The sequence below is a fragment of the Myotis yumanensis genome, unplaced genomic scaffold (assembly GCF_028538775.1).
Source record: "Myotis yumanensis isolate MYYU_CA2020_CCGP unplaced genomic scaffold, mMyoYum1.0.hap1 SCAF_16, whole genome shotgun sequence".
NCBI classification, from domain to species: domain Eukaryota; kingdom Metazoa; phylum Chordata; class Mammalia; order Chiroptera; family Vespertilionidae; genus Myotis; species Myotis yumanensis.
Window position 1 is genome coordinate 30,046,778 of NW_027223767.1, and position 20,838 is coordinate 30,067,615.

Below are 20,838 nucleotides of genomic sequence, written 5' to 3' on the forward strand. Positions count from 1 at the left end.
CAACCAGGTTTTGAATCTCAGTCCTGCTGCTTTGCAGCTGTATAACTTAAGTAAATTACTACTTTTAACCTTGGTTTTCCTATCTGTGAAATGCCAATAACTTTTAGGGACACTGGGGATTTCAAAAAATACAGTAAAGCTCCTGACCAGTGATTTGTGCCCAATAAACGATAAGATTACAACGTATGTACCTGTAAAAGCCTTGAGACAAAAGTGAAAGATAATTATAATTAATCTATTACTTGCTAGTAAGCAAACTGCCTGAGGACTTGAAAAAGTTTATATTTGACTTTATTTTACTTAAAGTAGTTTGACTAAGAAAAATCGCGGTAAAAATATGGTCAGGTTGATAATAGTTATGGACTGACACCAGTTTCGCCACATGCATACCTTGTTTTACTGTGCTTCGCTTTACTGTCTTCACAGTTGTTGCGGTTTTTAAAAAATATAAATTGAAGGCAACACCTTGCACCAGCGAAAAGATTACTACTCATTTTATTGCCATACTCTTTATTGCGGGGGTCTGCACCCAACCACTATATCTGTGAGGCATACCTGGGTAGGAAAAATGGATTACTGGTGGCACGATGGCAGAACCAAACAAGAGTTATGCACCCTGAAGGTTTTGTATGTGGATTGGGGTTTGTTGTTTTACTAAGTTAAATTTCAAATACCTTCAGCTTTGGGGGTGGGTATCAAAAGAAAGCTGCCGAGTTCCAGGGAGGAAATGGAGAGCGCTGGATCCTTCTATTCTTTATGTGCAAAGAATAACAATGAGAGAACACCGTGTACCCACCATCTAGTTTAAAAAACAGGACTCAATCTGCTCTTCCCACTGACGAAGATTATGATTTTTCCAACGGAGGGACGACGACGCCTTGCAGCTTTGCCGCCAGCTGGGCTCTCCAAACAGCCTTGCCAGAGAATGAATCAGCTCCCCGGGAGCTGAGCACGAGACCGCCCCGATCAGTCCCAGAACTAGAATTGCACCTGGAGGACCCCCTAGCGGCGGCCGGGTCACGTGAGCAGAGCGCACCACCCCTCTCCCGGCCTCGGGGGTCACGTGGGCCTCCGGCCCCGCCCTGTCGCCCGGTCTGCGGCGAGGTAGGGTCTGGCGTTTGCCCCGGAAGTGGCTGTCTTCCGCTGACAGCTGCTCGTAAGGTGGCGGCGGCAGCGGCAGCGGCGGCGGCGGCGGCGGCGGCGGAGGCAGGCCCGGAGCAAGATGGCGCTGCGGCCGGGAACTGGAGCTGGCGGCGGCGGCGGGGCCGCGGGAGCCGGCGCGGGGGCCCCCGGGGGAGGCAGGTGAGTGTGAAAAGCTGGGCGTGGACCCGCCCCGCAGCCGCAGCCGCAGCCGCAGCGGCGGGTCTTTGGCGGTTATGGCGGTTTTCGCCCGCTCCGGCCCCTTTTGCTTTGAAACTGGCTACGGGGGAAGGGTCGTCCGGCTCCTAGGCCGAAGGGGGCGGATGGGGCTCGGGCGCCCGACTCCTGTCTTCCAGGCTCAGGGGCACCAGCTGCCGGGGCCAAGCGGGAAGCGAGCGGGCGCCCCAGCTTGGGGAGGAGGTGGAGAAGGTGAGGGTCCGCTCGACGGGGGTGGCATCGGCCCGGCCGGCTCCGGGGCGACCGGAGACCCCTTTCCCTGGGCTTGGCCGGGGGTGCCGTACGGAAGGCTCCGCAAAGCGAACAATTGTTTCCAAGCTGTGTGTGCGGGGCTATTCTTTTTCCTTTCCAGGTTGCTCTGTTCTTTTTATTTCCTTAACACACGAGACTCCGAAGACATTTCAGTGAGTAAATCGAGCTCTTGCAGATGTAATTCTTAAGACTTGATTCCTTTTTTTAAAAATTATTGTTAAGCAGCAGTTACGCAGTTGTTAGAACAAAGCTTCCGGACTTTCCCTTAGCCCTTAAACAAATTGCCCTCTGTCACATTCCAGCTAATAATTGTTCGTGGATCTCAGACCCAGAACTATAAGGAAGATGAACAATTTGCAATTGGACAAGTTCATCATTTAGGGGAAAAATTTTACTCCGGAAAGTCTTTCTTCTATAATGACCGAGTCCGATTCTGTTTTGTTAGCAAACACATGCTGCATCCACATTTGGAGATAAAATTAGCTTTTTATCTAAAGCATGCTAGGTTATCTTTGGAACACAACGTATCAGTTTTTTAATATGCAGTGTTTTAATTTTGGAATCTTGAGCACTACAAAAGTGTCAAGTCTTTGAAGTTACTACCTCCTGCAGGTGCTTAGTGTATATGCTAAACAGAGAGATGGGCCTCTGTTCAATGAACCGCCGGTGTGCAGCCCCATTTTTTATTTCCTCTACACGTCTTTCACTTAGATTTAAAATTTCTTTTTTGTTTTCTAATTTCCACTGTTTCACTAGAGTTTTTCATGAATATTCTGTATAAGTCAGTTCCTGGCTGGAGAAGACAAATATGTAAATAATCTCTATATCTTTATATGTGATGACAGTTTCTAAAACATTTTTGAGTGGCATTAATTTGATCAAGTGTTTGATTAATTATGGCTCCAAATTCTGGGAAAATGTGAACTTAAAGTAATTTGATATTCTAAGCCCAGGTTTTTAATTTTTTGGTTTTTTTTTTGGTGTGTGATGTTGTTTGTTTTTTTTACTTTTTTGGGTGGGGAGGATCTCAGGTGCAGAGAGTTGAGTGGATCATTCACCTTAGTAGTATTTTAACATCACTCGTCCATGAACACAGATTTTAAAAAATAAGTATGGCCTGAATTGTGATAGAAATTTGGTTGTAGTAACATCTGCATTTTAAAACTCTAGAGGATATGTAGGAAAGTGGTTAAAATTCTCCTTACCTTGAATAATGTATGGAAAATGTTACATATATTGGAAACTTTCTGAGAAGCTGTATGCTCAATGAAGAAACAACACTATGGTTTTTAGAGAGTAGTGGTGAGGGTTGAGCTTATTTTGTGAGGAAGCTAACATTATGGTAGCCTAAATATATTTTAGGGAAAAATAATTTTAATAAAGAAAATTCATGAACTATAATTTATAGTATTTCTTAGATACTTGTCCCTGTTCTAAGAAACTAGGCAAAAAGCAATAGCATTTTCCAACTTCGTTAATATTAACCTACTTTTTGTTGGTATCCTAAATGGTCTACTTTAGAATAAATGGTATATTTGTATAAAGGGCAAAATTTACCCAAGAGATGAGAAGTATAATTTTTTTTAAAGTCAAATGCTGCATAAAAAGAGTTGAAAGATCTTGAATAGGAAACATATGTAATACCTTAATGAATAAAGAAATTAAAAAAAAAAAGATGTTGAATAGTCTGTATCCTTCTAGGATATCATTTGTAACTGTCAGTTTCCCCCCTGCTCTATACCTTTAAAGGCTTCCTCATCTTTTCATCGTCTACTGTTGCTAGCACATTCTAGCACATAGAAAAACATTCTGTAAATATTTTCAGTTTCAAGCTGCATTGAAGGCAAAGAAGAGGCAGATTTCACCTGGGTCTCATTTGGAGGAAGAGGTCAAGAGATTGTCATAAAGGTGGGGATGCCTAGTGAACACTAGGGAACAGTAGGTAGGCCAGACGTGGCACTGAGTGGGGAAGATAAAGCTGCAAAAAAAAAAGAATTGTGCTAAACTTGGAGCAGTCCTTGAGTATAAGCAAAGGAAATTCAATTTAAGGGGGAATCATTGCATAGCTTTAACCTTAGGAATGGTTCTTAAATGGTCCTTTAGGAAGATGCGCCTCAGCTGGGCTTTATGAGCTACTGGAGATGGGGAGAGCCATTAAGAGTCTAGGCCTCAAAAGTGAAGGCTGATTTAGATTAGTAGCAAAGATAACTAAAAACAGAGGTCCTCAAACTTTTTAAACAGGGGGCCAGTTCACTGTCCCTCAGACCGTTGGAGGGCCAGACTATAGTTTAAAAAAAAACTATAAACAAATTCCTATGCACACTGCACGTATCTTATTTTGAAGTAAAAAAAAAAAACGGGAACAAATACAATATTTGTATTTGCATGTGGCCCGCGGGCCGTAGTTTGAGGACCTCTGACTGAAAAGGAAGAATGAATGAAGTAGGCAAGGAGAATGAATGTGACAAGTAGAGTTCACAGTTCTGCTTTCACGCTAGCACATCAGTAATAAATAGTGATTTTACCTTTGAAATAAAGTTGTTGATCATCTTGATGCCCAGTGTTTGCCAAACTTTTCTGTCTGTTCAATGTCTTACCTGCTTGTCTAACCAGTCTTGAAGCATGCTGATGTTAGTAGTCTAAACATTTCAGTCATACAAATGATACATAGCAACATGGAGTTGCTAAATAATTACTGAAGTAAGTCATGTTCATTAGTAATGTCTTTGATTTAGTTTTTTTATTTATGTTTTTGAAGGAATCTTTTTTTTTTTTTAATATTTTTTATTGATTTTTTACAGAGAGGAAGGGAGAGGGATAGAGAGCTAGAAACATCAATGAGAGAGAAACATCCCCTACTGGGGATGTGCCCGCAACCCAGGTACATGCCCTTGACCGGAATTGAACCTGGGACCCCTCAGTCCGCAGGCCGACGCTCTATCCACTGAGCCAAACCGGTTTCGGCTGAAGGAATCTTTATACATCTGTACATCTATTCTTGTCTAAGTTGGGACCTTGGGAAACTTGCAGTCATCTGTCCTCATTTGACAGAGGAAACAGGACAGGGTGGTGAAGTGGGGGTGGGGGAATTGCATACAACTTCACAGTCACTTTATGGTAGAGCCGGGGGAACACTAAACCATATTGGTAATTGTAATCTTTAAGACTGATTTTGAAAAGTCTCAAAAGGTTGATTACTTAAATATATTGTTCCTACATTTATAAAACTTAGTCTATAAGTAACTTTTTTAAAAATTGAGTACTACCAAATTTCAACTTGCAGTTTAAACATTGTATCCAGTTAACACATTACTTAGCTAATAATATATCTTGTGTGCAGTTCAGAAAAGTTGTTCACTCCTTGGGTGCAGGCCTGCTTGTCAGCTGTAGAAATTGCTAGTGGTTCAGATCCTTTACCAGATAGATGTTCAACTAGAACTTGGTAAACCATCTTAGAACTAAATTTTAAAAAATATATTTTTTTGAGCTGAAAAACTCCAAAGTTTGGTTTTTAGCCTTTTCCCGGGACGGGGGGGTGGGGGTGGGGGTGTTGTGCAGTAGAAAAATGCAAGGACTCATACATTTGTCATACAATTCCTGGATTTCACTAGACTCTGTAAAGACGATCCTGAAATCTCCTTCAGATCCTTGACTCCCAAATTTAAAGCACTTCTCACTCAGTTTGTCCCATTTTCTTTCCCTCCAGTCTGAGAAGTCCGTCCCTCTTCCGTTTCAAAGCAGATCCCTTTTGCTACCTCACTATGTGAATACCATTCCCTCTAAAACCTTGTTTTATAAGTTACTACATATATCTTTTGTACAGTATTTGAAACCTTTCTCCCTAGTTTCTTCCTTTTAAAACTGTCCACTCGAAGATCACCATTTTCAAAAAGCAGTGATCTTTATTAATCCTCATTCTGATAAGCTTTTCTTCCTTTTTTTAAAATACATTTTTATTGATTTTTACAGAGAGGAAGGGAGAGGGATAGAGAGTTAGAAACATCGATGAGAGAGAAACATCGATCAGCTGCCTCCTGCACACTCCCCACTGGGTATGTGCCCGCAACCAAGGTACATGCCCTTGACTGGAATCAAACCCGGGACCCTTGAGTCCGAAGACCCACGCTCTATTCAATGAGCCAAACCAGTTAGGGCACTGATAAGCTTTTCTATAGCATTAGACAGTAGTAACTATTTCCTTCTTTCTAAAATGTGGTTGTTCTTCAGTTACAACTCTCAGTCATAACCAACTTCCTTAATTCTCAGTGACCATTCCCTACTCAATTGTCACTGTAAAAATTCTTCAGCATTGTCCTTTGTTGCCTTCTTACTATGTATGCACATTCCCTTGGCTATTTCATCCACAACTAGAGCTCAATTTTTTTTAACCTTTATTTAAAAGAGCCTAGCTAGACCCTTCTCCTGAGTTTGAGCTACTTTTCTGATTGCCTGCTGGATTGCTCCTCATGGCCACACTCCTACCACCCTTCTCCCCAGACCTATTCAATTCGATTGCTGTTTTTAGTCAGCAGCATCAGCACCCTTGCAGTTGCTCAGGCTCAAATCTTAGCTTCATGTTCTGCTCTTTCTACATATAACGATCCCAATGTATTTTTGTTTTCTTTTCAGCTTCATGTTTCCAGTAGCAGGTGGAATGAGACCCCCTCAAGGTAAGTAAAAGTTATGTTTAGAACTTTCATTTTTCACTATTATGTTTCTCAACTTGGGACTTAAGTGGGTAAAGAAGGTTTGTTTAAACCTATAGCTTAAGCTACTCTTAAAATTTCTCAAAGATTATGTAATTTGGGGAATACTAAGAATCATTCCTCATTTCTCCCAAACTTATTTAAACATATTAACATATTATTATTTAACCTCAGAGATGGAGACTTTCAGAACAAGAGTATCAAAGAATTCTCTAAATGACATATTTTTCCTTCTATCTAGTTTTCTGCTAGATGATTTTTAGCGACATAGGGCAGGGTCTGCGTCTGCCTTTTCTCATTAGCATATCCAACACCCAGCACCTGCATGCTGATAGAAATAATAGGATCTCTGTAGATGTTTGTTGAATGAATAAGTGAACCTCTTCAGTAATTTTATACTACCATATTTTCTCTATGTTAATTTAGTCTTATTATAATCATGTACATAAGAGATCACATATTCTGATTCAGTTTTAACTATTTGTAGTCTCAGTTTTATTCCTAGCAGTTTCTTATTTTTCCTCCTAGTTTCAGACAAGGGGCTACCAATATTAATTCTAAGCTTTTACTTCAAGGAAACAATAGTGAAGGGATATAATCTTGACTCATGCTACTTTGCCACTGGGACACAACATTGAAGGAAGAATAAGTCTGCCCTTCTCTTTCTGCTCACTTTTCCCATTCCACTGTGCCCTCCTTCTCACCATACACCAAGCTGCTTCTGAAAACTGGCCCTTCTCACATGCCAGTGTTGATTGGTGATGGTAGTCTTGCTAGAGAAACAGACTCCTAGGTCATTGTTAGAGATGAATGATAAAGAGGTAGTCAGTGGCTCATACTGACTTTGTCTCCATTTGTAATCAGTGATGGAGGTTGAGTTTCAGGTAAAATTTTCCAAGGGTCATTTGTATTCTGTTCATTGTGCTCACACCTATGCATTATTCAAGCTATCTGTGCTTAGATATGCACCAGATTCACATCAAATGGTTTGAGATATTTTGTTCTTTAAGAAGGCATTACAAATATGTGTTCATTATCATAGCTCATTTTTCATTTTTATAAACTTCCAAGTAAAAACCTATATATGGAGCAAAGGAACAGGACAAGAAGAGATTCCAAAAGGTTGCCTGATATTTTTTTCTCCTGAAATTTAGAACTGTTTTAGAGATTTTTTTCTTTTTACAGAATATGTTAGAGAGGACTTCTTGATCATTTGAAGGCTTTAAATTATGCCTGGACTATTTATGAAAGTATATACAAGAAACTGACAACAGAGTAGCCATAACATCATGAATAGGTGAACAGGAGAGAAATGAGTCTTTTTTTTCATTGTGTATTCCTGTATACCTTTAAATGTTGTACCAAATACCTGAGTTACCCATTCAATAATTAAATAAAATTAATTAAATAAAACTTTAGGTCTAAAGGGATAAGAGGAAAAATATCTTACTATGGTTTTATTCAGTCTGTGCATTCTAATTCTCCAAGGCACTTTAGGACCTTTGCATTTGGCATTCCTTTGTCTGGAATACTCTTCCCAAATATCCACATAACTTGCTCCCTTATTTTTTTCAAGTCCTTGCTTATATGCCACCCTTTTAGTGAAACCTATCCTGGCTATGAAACAACAACCATTCCTTTTCCTAGCTCTCCCTTTCCCTCTTACCCTGCTTCATTTGTTGCCCTATCTCTTAATACTACGTGACATGTACTTATATTTTATTATCTATCCCCCCAATTACAGTGTCCATTCCATGAGGGCAAAGGCCTGGTTTTGTTCATTGCTGTGTGCTTAGAATGGTGCCTGACATGGAGTTGGCCCTCAAATACTTGAGTAAATAATTGAATGAATACATGAATAGCTTGCCACTAATAAATGTTATCTGCAAATATGATGTTCATGCTCCTGAAATTAAACTATGTATAAATAACCTTGAAGGTTCACAGAACACACAAGAGAAGCATGGTATGCTTTACTAGACCTTTAGTATTTTTAAATCAGAATTGGATTAAAAGCTCTTTACAGTAGAACCAACATGAATGTAATATGTGATAAAATGCAAAATTAGCCCTGGCTGGTTGCTCAGTGGTTAGACCATCAGCCTGTAGACCAAAGGGTCATGGTTTCAATTCCCAGTCAAGAGCACTTGGTTGCAGGTTCGATCCCCGGCCCCTGTAGAGGTACATGAAAGAGGCAACCAATCGATGTGTCTTTCTCACATCGATGTTTCCCTCTCTCTTCCCTCCCCCCTCCCTTTCACTCTCTCTCTCAAAAGATCAATGAAAAAAAGTATCCTTGAATGAGGATAAAATAAAATGCAAAATTAGATTGAAATTTGTGTTCAGGGTATGTAGGGATTTTGTTTTATTCACTGTTATATATCTAGAACTGTGTCTAAAATATGGTGGGCATTTAGTATTTATTAAATTCCCAATGGGAGGTATCTTCATTGGAAAAGTTTGGGAGATACTATACTCTAAGTCATGCTTTCATGATAGTTTTACTGCCACTGCATTATTTACTTTACATGCTGGTGGCTGTTTTGTGGTAAATGTTACATTAATTATTAATGTCAGGAAAGAGAAGAGGAATATAATTTTTTCACGCATATTAGATATTAAACAGTTGAGGCCTCACCCCATAACAAAGAAACAGAATTTCCAGAGGATGAGGCCCAGAAATCAGGATTTTAAAAAGAGTCCCAGGTGATTCTAATGTGCAGGCAAGGTTGAGAACCACTGCTTTAGAGCCTATACTTTTTCACTCGCCGTGTCACCTCCCAAGTAACAAGCCCTGTAGGTACTTATGGTTTTAAGAAAATAAACTTTAGAACACATTGACTTTAATGATACCTTTATGGGTTTTTTTTTTTCAGCAGGTCTGATGCCAATGCAGCAACAAGGATTTCCTATGGTCTCTGTCATGCAGCCTAATATGCAAGGCATGATAGGAATGAACTACAACTCTCAAATATCCCAGGGACCTATTACTATGCAGGTATTTGCCTCTTTAGCTGATTGTTTACAAAATTATTATTATGTGTCTACATGCTAAGAGCTGCATACTAGGACTTTAATGTTATATTTAGCAATAAGTGTAGTCTACATGTTAGGTGGCTTCCTTCAAAATAAAACAAAGATATGTTCATAAGAGAGAGAGAAAAAAAATAAAAGATAAATCACTTAAGGAAAATCTGCTGACTTCTCTATGATTACTAGCTTAGAAGAAATTTAGAATGATACCTTGAAAAACTCAGGGGCCTGATGCCATGAAGTAACATTGTTAGAAGTAGTAGCACTGTTTTCGTGGAAGAAACTGTGTCACTGTTTGGAAGACTCAGAGCCTTCTTTATATTAAATTTTCTCATCTAAACCCCATAACTTTTTAAAGAAGTGGTATCTTCATTTTTCTGATGAAACCAACACCTTCGGAGGATGCTCACAGAGGATAGTCAGCCAGAATTTGAACGTAAGTCCTTAATAAGCTTGTACTTAGCCATATTGTACATCAAATTCTCTCTTAAGATCGTTAAGGAGCCAATAGGTTAAAGCAGTGGAATGACACAATCAGTTTTGTATTTCAAAAAGATCATTCTGACTGCCAATTGGAGAATGACTGGAGGCAGAAGAGCAAAAGAGGATATAAAGAGAAACCCTAGAAGAGTGATTGATGTACTGAGAGTAGGTGAGATGTTGGCTTTAATTAGGGTGGTAGCAGAGAGATGGAGACATGGATGTTTTTGAACACAATTTAGGAAATAAAATTAATAAGACTTGCTGAGTGTTTGGATGTTGAGAATAAAGGAGAAGATGGTATCAAATTGATTTGTCATTTTATACATGATGGTGGTGTCATTCATCATCTATATATATATCTATATATATAAAAGTCTAAGCCACTAGCCAACCGGCCGGTAGCTATGATGCGCACTGACCACCAGGGGGCAGATGCTCAACACAGGAGTGGAAACCACAGGCATGGAAACATAGAACAGACTGATGAATCTCAGAGGGGAGTGGGGAGGGCAGGAAGAGATTAACCAAAAATCTTATATGCATACTAGAGCCCTGGTGCACAGATTCATGCACCGGTGGGGGTCCCTCGGCCTGGCCTGTGGGGATTGGGCCAAAACCGGCCCAGTGCATGGATTTGTGCACCAGTGGGGTCCCTTGACCTGGCCTGTGGGGATCCGAAACCAGCTCTCCAACATCCCCCAAGGGGTCCTAGATTGCAAGAGTGCACAGGGCCTCTAGTTTCTTTATAAAAGAAACACTGGAGGAGATGGTTTATTGGTACATATTATTGACTTTGGAGAACCCATGCAACTTCAAGTGGGGCTGTTCAGAGACAATTTAATAACCTGAACTCTGGTCATTTTTCACTCTGAAAATTATTTGAGAGTTATCTATCCATAGAAGGTAATTGATGATATAGGGGTGAATTGGAACATCCAAGAACACTATAGATGGAAAACGTAATCCAGGATAGAGCTTTCAGGATTTCAACATTTAAATACAAGAGAGTGAGACAAATGCCACATATTTCACTTATATGTGGAATCTAAAGAACAAAATAAATGAGCAAAATTGAAACAGATTTATAGATATAGTGATGGTTGCCAGAAGAGTAGGAATTGGGGGGTTGGATGGAAAAGGTTAAGGGATTGAGAAATACAAATTGGTAGTTACAAAATACTTATTAGGATGTAAAGTACAGCATAGGAATATAGTAATTATTGTAATAACTGTGTATGGTGTCAGGTGGGTATTGGAAATACTGGGGGGAACGCTTTGTAAAGTGTATGATTGTCTAACCAATATGCTATACACCTGAAACTAATATAAAATAATATTGAATGTAAACTGTAATTGAAAAGTAAAATTTAAAAAACATTAAAATCAGTTGATCAATTTAAGGGAGTGAGTTGCCTTCACAGGAGATTAAAGAGGAGCAGCCACAAAAGTGGGCCAGGTGGATTAAAAAAATAACAGCATGGCCCTGGCTGGTTTGGCTCAGTGGATAGAGTGTTGGCCTGTGGACTGAAGGATCCCAGGTTCGATTCTAGTCAAGGGCACATGCCAGGGTTGCTGGCTCGGTCCCCAGTTGGGGGTGGGCGGGGGCCAGCTGGTCATGGTTCTCTCTCATCGTTGATGTTTCTGTCTCTCCCCTCTCCCTTCCTCTCTGAAATCAATAAAAATATATATTTAAAAAACAAAACAAAACAAAACCATGGGTCCAGCTGGTATGGCTCATTGGTTGAGTGTCGACCTATGAACCAGAAGGTCACAGTTCGATTCCTGGTCAGGGTTAAGCCTGGGTTGTGGGTTCGATGCCCAGTAGGGGGCATTCAGGAAGCAACAGACCAATGATTCTCTCTTATCATTGATGTTTCTATCTCTCTCCCTCTCCCTTTCTCTCTGAAATCAATAAAAATATATTAAAACAACAACATGGGTTTTGATGTCAGACCCAAGCTCAAATCCAGGCTTTGCCATTAACCTGTTAAACAGGCTCTAATAATACCTTGTCAGTATCATTGTAGAAAGGATTGAAGGAAATATATAAAGCATTTATTAGCATGTGCCCTGACCAGGAATCCAACTGTGACCTCCTGGTTCTTGGGTCCACACTTAGCCACTGACCCACACCAGCCAGGCTTACAATTAGAATTTAAGTTGCAATTATTGTCATCTTGCAGTCATTTAAGCAAATAAAACTTCTCTGTTGTATGTAAAGATTTAGGAAAATTTCCAGAATCATTCTTTATTCATCTCCAGTAGGAAGAAAATAAGAACAAATTGAGCTTTTGTAGGTCTTAAATTCATGTTACTCAGCTTTCACTAGGTTATATTGTAGAAACAACAATCCCAAGATCTCGGTGACTTACAAAAACAGGTTTACTTCACATTTGTGATACATATCCTTTATAGGTTGACTCAGATCCATGGTATCTCTTCATCCTGGGACCCTTACCTAGGACATTCCAGACTCCTGGCATAGGGAAAAGAGAGCTGAACCCTGTAATGTCTTTTAAAGCTTTCTCTCAGAGATAGCACTTCCAGTCACTTCTGCTCACCAAGGTAATGTGGTCAGAAGGAGTACATACCCACACAGTGATGTGTAATCCTTAGAGTAATGGCAGCAAATGACTAGACACAATCTACAATAGATACAGTGTGTTTTAATTAAGATTTAGTAAGCTTACTGCTAAATCTTAGTAACAGCTGATACAATTTTTAAGTTATTGATTTTAACCCTAAACATTGTTTTATGACTTACATAATTATATGAAAAAGTTTTTAAAGAGTTTGAAACAACCAAAAGAAATAAGTATCTCTAACATGTAGAACACAATATAAGAAAGTAAATTAAAAAAAAAAAAAAAAAGAAAGTAAATTATATTTTATATTCTCCAAATAATTTCCCTAGGTATCAGGAGCTTAGGTTTAATAATTCCAAAATAAAGAAGCCACAGTCTTTTTCTTTAATTTTTAATGTTGTTGGAGGTATTGTACTGCTTGGAAGCTGCTTAAAAGAGAAATTTATTCAAATCTTATATTTTCTTCTGAGAAGTACAATAGCTCCAATCAATCATAGACATATATAAGGAAAACCCCCACTAGGGGGTGTGCAGGAGACAGCTGATCAATGTTTTGTTCTCACATCAATATTTTTCTTTCTCCCTCTCCCTTCCTGTCTCTCTACAAATCAATAAAAATATTTTTTAAAAATTTATTCAAACATATTGGAAAAACATGTTTAATCTCATTTGTGGAGTAACTACTATGTAACAAGCTCTTATCTGTTGATGGAAATAAAGACTTGATACCTCTTCTCAAAGAGTATAGATCAGTGAGCTTACCAGAATATACCTTGTGTGTGTGCCTGTATGTGCTTCCATACACACACAGCCTGAAAGGTTTTACATATACACACACACACACCCCTTTACACCCTCAGACTATTAGCAGTGGTCACCTCTAGGGCAGTGAAGGAAATGAAGGGGGTGAAATATTAAAGGGAATTTAATATGTCATGAAAGAAATTATGGAAATTACAGTTTTTCTTTGTAATAATTAAAAGGCGAAATTGTTTTTTTGAGCCTTTGTCCTTTTCTTCTAGGCAGGGATACCAATGGGACCAATGCCAGCAGCAGGAATGCCTTACCTGGGACAAGCGCCATTCCTGGGAATGCGTCCTCCAGGCCCACAATACACTCCAGACATGCAGAAGCAGTTTGCCGAAGAGCAACAGTAAGGGACCTCAGGATTCAAGGATAAAAAATACATGATAGCAGTTATTCTAAGCTTTTCAAATGTTCTCTAATGCAGATTTGAAACCAAAACAGTCACGTTGCCTTTAAAACTCTTTAAAATACTTCTATTTTAAGTTTAAAGCCAGAAGGGACCTTAATGATTCTCTTTGTTATGGGGTGAGGCCACAACATTAGTAACAAAGAAACAGAATTTCCGGAGGATGAGGCCCAGAAATAAGGATTTTACAAAGATTCCCAGGTGATTCTAACGTGCAGCCAAGGTTGAGAACCACTGCTCTAATTCAAGCCTCTTATTTTACAGCTAGGAAAAGTGAGGACCAGAGAAATGAAGCCACTTGTGAGTCGAGGCTACACAGTTACTAGCAGAACCTGGACCCAAATGTAGAACTGATTCCCAGACAATTGCTTTTTCTCCCATATGACATGCCTTCCCAAGTGGAAGTTTCTTCTTTATATGCCAAACGAAAACTGTTTTTATTTTGTCTATCTCCTTGTTTGTTTTTTAATTGCTTTTGAATGCAAAAGATTGTCCTCCTGCCCTAGCCAGTTTGGCTCCATGAATGAGCGTAGGCCTGTGGACCGAAGGGTCCCGGGTTCGATTCCGGTCAAGGGTACGTACCTTGGTTGCAGGCTTCTCCCCGGCCCTGGCCAGGGCTCCTGCAAGAACCAGTCAATCAATGTGTTTCTCTATGTCTTTCCCTCTCTCTCCCACTCTCCCTAAAAATCAATGGAAAAATATCCTTGGGTGAGGATTAACACACACACACACACACACACACACACACACACGAAAAGATTGTCCTCCCCTTGCAAATTAAAGAAGAAATAAATTCATATCTCAATTTAGGTAAATCATTTTTTAAACTCATACTTTGAAATTAATATAGTGTCAAAAGAAAATGAGAACATTAGAGAAGTTTTTAGTTCTAGAAATGTAAAATGATATTAGTAGAAATATAAATATTAACACAGGTGATAATCCCTGAATGTTTTTCCTTCAGAAAACGATTTGAACAGCAGCAAAAGCTCTTAGAAGAAGAAAGAAAAAGGCGCCAGTTTGAAGAGCAGAAGCAAAAGCTCAGACTTCTGAGTAGCGTGAAACCCAAGGTAATATAGTCTGCCACTCCTCCACCACAACACATACACAGCCTGCATGAGCTGCCTCTACTCATTCAGTGAATTTTGCCATGTAGCAGCCTAACCTGAGGCTGTGGTTGATTCATTTTAGTTTCATGTAGTCCAAAAGTGAAGGATTTTTCTTCTGTAAAGACACTATATTGTTAAGGGAAATGAGATATCAGTCAGTTTTCTCAGTCTTTTTTACTACCACTATAATGTTTGTAGTCTTTTCTAGTGAAGCATTAATACAGAATATTAATATATTAATATAACATAACAACTGAATAAGGTATTTATAAATAGGCCTTTTAATTTAGAGTATTGTTTTATGTCTTTGTTTTATACACTTATCAATCGTCTGACTTGAAGAATTCAGTATCAGAAGTATGTGATAATACTGGCAACAAACTAATATCTGTACTTCTTTTTAACTTTGGGAGTATTTAGGATGAAGTGAGAGATGAGCAAAGAAATATACATACATTTATTATCTCTTAGATAGGAGAGAAGAGTAGAGATGATGCTTTGGAAGCCATAAAAGGAAACTTAGATGGGTTTTCCAGAGATGCTAAGATGCACCCTACTCCAGCATCGCACCCTAAGAAACCAGGTATTTTAATTTAAAGTGTTCTTTTGTCGGAAGGTGACTTATAGTCCATGTGTTTTATTGGCCATTACGTGTGTATGAAGAGCTAAAGCTGAACTCTTCCTTCAAGCTAAGTACAGATTTGGATGTCTTAAAATTTACAATAGGTTAAGTGTTCTGATCAACATAACAATCTTAGGAGGAAAACCCCCCTCTCTTTCTAGTAAATGTCGGTATGACAACTTTACTTGTAAATCTTCTGTGTATATGAGTATGTTAACATTAGTAAAATGCATTCACTCAAAGCAAATGTAATAAAGTAGTTTATTGCTTTCTCATTATTTTAAAATAATTTTGCTTTTTATGAGCTATTTTGGATTTTATTCAGTGTGATTAAACTTTGAAAATTGTACCTGCCCCCTTTTTAAAAAGTCACGGGTTTACTAATGCTCCTCATGGAATTTTAGTTTCTTTAATATATTTCTTTGTTGTTTTTATTATCATTTATCATCAGATAAGCAAAAAAGTGCCTATTTAGAACAGGATAAAGGGAAAGTTGTCCACCAGTACTGATCTGAGAACCCAAATTGAGATCTTAAATCCACATTGTCAGTAACCATTATTAAAAAAGACTGTCCTGACTTCAGTAAATGTGAAAGCAATTCAAAGTAGTTAAAAATATGGCAATAATAATATTGTTAATGAGCCTCATATTAAATATACGTAGTCCCTGTTAGAGAAGGTTTATTACAAGAGTGATTCTCACATTTAACAGTAAAAAGCCATAGTGATGTTAGTATTCTTTAGAGCTAAAGAAAATATAGTCCTCAATCAAGATTTCCTTTCTTAAATTGACTGTTGAGTTGTTTGACTCAGCACTTTATGGTGTCCCAATTTTGAGGCTTTTCACAAGAAAATATCACCTTGGCAATGTGTTTAATGTTCTTGTTGTCATAATTTTCACTGGAGGCCTGGTGCACAAAATTCATACACTTGGGGGGGGGGTCCCTCAGCCCGGCCTGCACCCTCTTGCAGTCTGGGAGCCCTCGGGGGATGTCCGACTGTCGGCTTAGGCTGGCCTAAGCCGACAGTCGGACATCCTTAGCTCTGCTGCGGAAGTGGGAGAGGCTCCTGCCAACGCTGCTGCACTCGCCAGCCATGATCCCAGCTTCTGGCTGAGCGATGCTCCTCTTGTGGGAGCGTACTGACCACCAGGGGGCAGCTCCTGCATTGAGTGTCTTCCCCCTGGTGGTCACTGCGCATCATAGTGACCAGTTGTTCCACCGTTTGGTCAATTTGCATATTAGCCTTTCATTATATAGGATCCTTCACATGGCTACTGAAAAGTGAACTGTTCAAAATGTATGGGTTAGACCTGCTATTTCAAAAATTATAAGTATGCATCATACATTGTTTCTTACTGACATAATGAATTTTAATCAGAGTCTATGTCTGCCCAAAATGTGTTCAGCAGCATTTGGTGGGTTTTCATATTTCTGGTATATATTAGTTTGAAAGCATATTATCCAGATAAACAGATCACTTGAGTTTCAAAAGTAATCACCACTTTGATGTAAATTATTAGTGGTCACAGGGGGAAAAATTAGTACTAACTTAATAAAAAAAGGAAAGAAATTTTGACTTTTATATTTCTCTCTTTTTGAGTCAAATGTAAAATAGCTATAAATCTCTTTTTAAAAAAACAAAAAAATTGTGTAGTAATAGACATCAAAGTGTTTTGCATTCATTATAAAATTCCATTTGACTGTTAATTACATGTTATTTCTTGTTCACCTGTACTATTCATGTTTCAGTATATTCTTTTGGAATTGTACTACATCTTAATTTCTTTCTCCCTTTTGATTTTCATTTCTGTGTGTTTCGTTACCATTTTCCATTTTGCAGATTATCCCACATCATCTCATTCTAAAACTGTCTCCCCATCACCTGCCTTTCTTGATGAAGAAGAATTCAGTGACTTTATGCAGGGGCCTGTTGAACTTCCCACATGTGGGCCTTCTTCCACTTCCCAGCCTTTTCAGTCTTTCCATCCCACCACCCCACTTGGCCAGTTGCATACACAGAAGGCTGGAGCACAGCCTCTCCCTCCAGGTCAGATTCCAGTGTCTTTTGCCTTACATGGTGTCCCTGGACAAATTCCTTATTTCTCTACTGCTTCAGCCTCATACAATGTACAGAGAGCAGGTAACTCTTAGCATATTAATGAAAGTATTTTTAAGATAATCTAGGCTTATTTCTTTCTTTTATATAAGTTGAATAATACAGTGATGTTGGCAAAGAAACATGTACCTGAATATATGAGTACTATTAAAATCGTCAAAATAAGAATCTAGATTTTTTAATTCTGGGGGCCTCACTTTCCAGAAAAGTGATTTAAAACTTTTGCTCTTAAATTAGGCACTATTTAAACCACCTTAGAATTTTAAGAACAAACCGATTTCTTCGTAAGATTACTCTTATTTGGGAAAATCACTAATATCATTTTCTTAAGAGTAATGAGCCAGGGAAAGCTGCTTTAGAAAGTGCTCTAATTCAGTTTCTTCATTTGCTGTCCTCGGGCAAATCTTTAACACTTGTGAAATAATGGGGGTTGGGACAGTTATACACCATGGCGTGAGACATAGAGTAGTGCTGCGAGGGATCTTAGCTGAGATGTACTGAGTCCACACTTTGTCACTTAACAGAGGAGAAACAGACCCAGAGATGATGTTACTGGCCAGGGGTCTCACCAGTGGTTAGTGGAAGTGTCCATATCGTGTGTAGGTCACCAGACTTCCAAGGTAGTACTCCTTCCACTATACCGTTCTATCTGCTGCCTCAGAGAATGCTTGAGAATCAAAGTAGATTTAAAATATAAGTCTCTCAATGTCTATACAATTGTGTAGTGATCGAATTGTTTAGAAATTTACATTGTATGTGGCAGGATCTTCCCTTAAGAATCTGGGGGTGGAAATGAATGATTGAAAAAATTAGAAATTTGCAGTTATATACAAATAATCCTTCATGCTGTTTGTTTAGGCCCTTCTTTGGAGGAGAAGCTCCTAGTAGCTTGTGATATAAGTACATCTGAGCAGGAACAAATTAAATTAAATACTTCTGAGGTTGGGCACAGAGCCCAAGGCCCAGGTTCCAGTAAGAACCATCTTAGTTTAACGGCCAATATCAGGGGTGCTGTGGATGGACGTGTAAGTGGTACCACTACTGCAGAGGCAAAAAAGACTTCAGACCAAAACCTGCCCATTGAAGAGAGTGGTGAGCTCATGAAATATTTAGCAAAAAGTTTATTTAACCAAATGCTGCTCAAATGCTAACACCTTAAGCATTAATCTTAAAATGAATGTTGCTTGATTTTGCTAATCAAAATTTTGCTTAAAATATATTTAATGCATTTCTTTCTCCAATTAACCCCTACGATTTTGCTCTGAATTCTTTCAATATACTGTTACTCCTTTTAAAAATTTTAAATCAGAATCATTCCTGAAATTTCTTTCATAAAAACTCTTCATTCTCCTTCTTGCACTTTGTGGTGTTCTATAAAGGTTGAAAGGTTAAAATTTAACTGGAAAAGTCACCAATGAAAATATAGTTTTGCTTCTATGAAGTAAATCAGACACACTGCTCCCTAAAAGGTCAAATTTTTACAAACTCAGCTTGCAGAGATGAATTAGAATGTGGGCAACCCAGGAGGTAAACTTTTGGAGAGTATTTCACTGGACAAAATAAACAAAAATCCTATGCATCTAAGGCAGCAGTGTCATGTTCAGGTAAAAAATACAGGCTTTGTAAAGAAACATAAAAAGCTGTAAAGCTTAGGCAACCACATTTTTTTTTTACATATAAAAATTTAAACCACTGATTTTTGTGTGTGTTTTTCCCTTTAATTTGTAATACACGTGAAATGGTGCAAGCCTCATATGATTCAGAATATTGATTTGGTATATCTTATGTTTCTTTTTCAATAGACTCTTTAGGACATAGTTAATGTGTAGGAGTTGTTTAGAAACCAAATATTTTAGTTGTATTGGTGACTTTTTTTTTAGTGTCTCCAGCCTGTGCTCTTTTTATAAAAACACTATGACTCTATGTGATTCCCCCATCTTCTTCGTGGACTGTTATATAGATTAGGTAATGTTCCTTATCTTCTAGGTGTAGGTGTATTTCCCTCACAAGATCCTGTTCAGCCCAGAATGCCTCCTTGGATTTACAATGAAAGTTTGGTTCCAGGTAATAAAAGCTGCTTTGTCTAGGATTCCCATCTGGATATTTTGTTTTAAATGTTGTAAATGTAATTGTAAGTAGTTACTGTTGTGGTTACAAAGTATGCAGAAGGAATTGTAACTTTTTTCTTATATTTTTTCTGAAAGACTTCAGAAAATTAAATAGATCTAATGTTTCTTAAGGCTGCTTTATATATGAAGTAACTATATATATGAAGGAGAAATGTTTTGCTTATGTTTTATTGACCATCATATACTTTTAATTCTAAAAACTTTTTGATTTATCATGCTCTAGAAGAAGTGATCAAACATTTATTTTTTAGATTATTAATAACTATAAAGAATAGTGCTAATATGTGTGATGCAATTTTCTGAATTCTTGGTGATTAGTTTATATTTAAAAAAATATTCCTATGACATTTTTATCGTGTGGTAGTATCTGAAATAAAAAGACCAAGTGGCATCTTTTTCTACACTAGAAGATGTTTACTTTTTCTTTAAAATGTTATTACTGTTGAGCCAAAAAAGAAATTTACTAAAGTGCATTTTGTGATACTATTCAGTTGATACAAAGAATAGGTCTGTTTAAGCCATGGTTGATGTGCATAATGACTGTTATAGCGGAATATGTTAATCAAGCTTAATAAACTGTAACTTATTAAATTTGTTCTACTTTGCCAACCCCTTGTAAACTAAAAGGTAGCTTTCATCAGATCTTTAGTGTTGTAGAATGGTTATAGATTGAAGTTGTTATACACTTGATTAAATAAAACTTATGCAAGATCCTGATAGCTGAACTTCTTTTTACATCACAATCACAAATTGAAAGGCCAATTTCCCAAACCAAATGGGACTTTAGTTGTACATAAAAACAATAGGTCTTCTTCCACCTGCCCATTAGACAGTTTGCATCTTTTCCTCTCCGTCTTCAAGCCAAACAAACAAACAAAATTTGGACTTGGTATATTTTGAAGTTACATCCATTTTCTGCCAGCTTGTTTTCTTCCTTTCTCCTTCTTCCAAACATACATGTACACATAATTTCCTAGCCAAAGTATGTGTTGTCATGGCTGGGCTATTAATCTGCAACCCATAATTTAATCATAGATTTAAAATTTTGCTTTAAACATTTTTCCCTATCTACCTTAGCCCTATCCACTTTCATCCCCCAAAACTCCTCCAACAAGGGTTGCCAGATTTAGCAAATAGGCATACAGAACATCCAGTTAAATTTGGATTTCAAATAAACAGTAAAGAATTATTTAGTATACGGTAAGTATGTC

The 20,838-nt window shown here is 38.2% G+C and overlaps 1 protein-coding gene across 16 annotated transcripts in view; it reads left to right on the top strand.

The window, feature by feature from the left end:
• Positions 1–1,213: 1,213 nt before the first annotated feature.
• SYNRG (synergin gamma) overlaps positions 1,214–20,838 on the top strand; it is a 59,325-nt gene continuing 39,700 nt past the window's right edge. For 4 of the 16 annotated variants that reach the window (XM_070393689.1, XM_070393691.1, XM_070393693.1 and 1 more), the window contains exons 1-7: positions 1,214–1,302; positions 6,259–6,299; positions 9,212–9,333; positions 13,459–13,589; positions 14,614–14,719; positions 15,230–15,341; positions 19,485–19,562. In XM_070393689.1, coding sequence (XP_070249790.1) covers positions 1,223–1,302; positions 6,259–6,299; positions 9,212–9,333; positions 13,459–13,589; positions 14,614–14,719; positions 15,230–15,341; positions 19,485–19,562 — 670 coding nt within the window. In that variant the 5' untranslated portion in view covers positions 1,214–1,222. Of the gene's footprint in view, positions 1,303–6,258; positions 6,300–9,211; positions 9,334–9,726; positions 9,805–13,458; positions 13,590–14,613; positions 14,720–15,229; positions 15,342–17,222; positions 17,523–18,356; positions 18,591–19,484; positions 19,563–20,838 lie in introns of all 16 variants that reach the window. The other 12 variants (XM_070393678.1, XM_070393684.1, XM_070393685.1 and 9 more) reach the window with 9 other exon arrangements.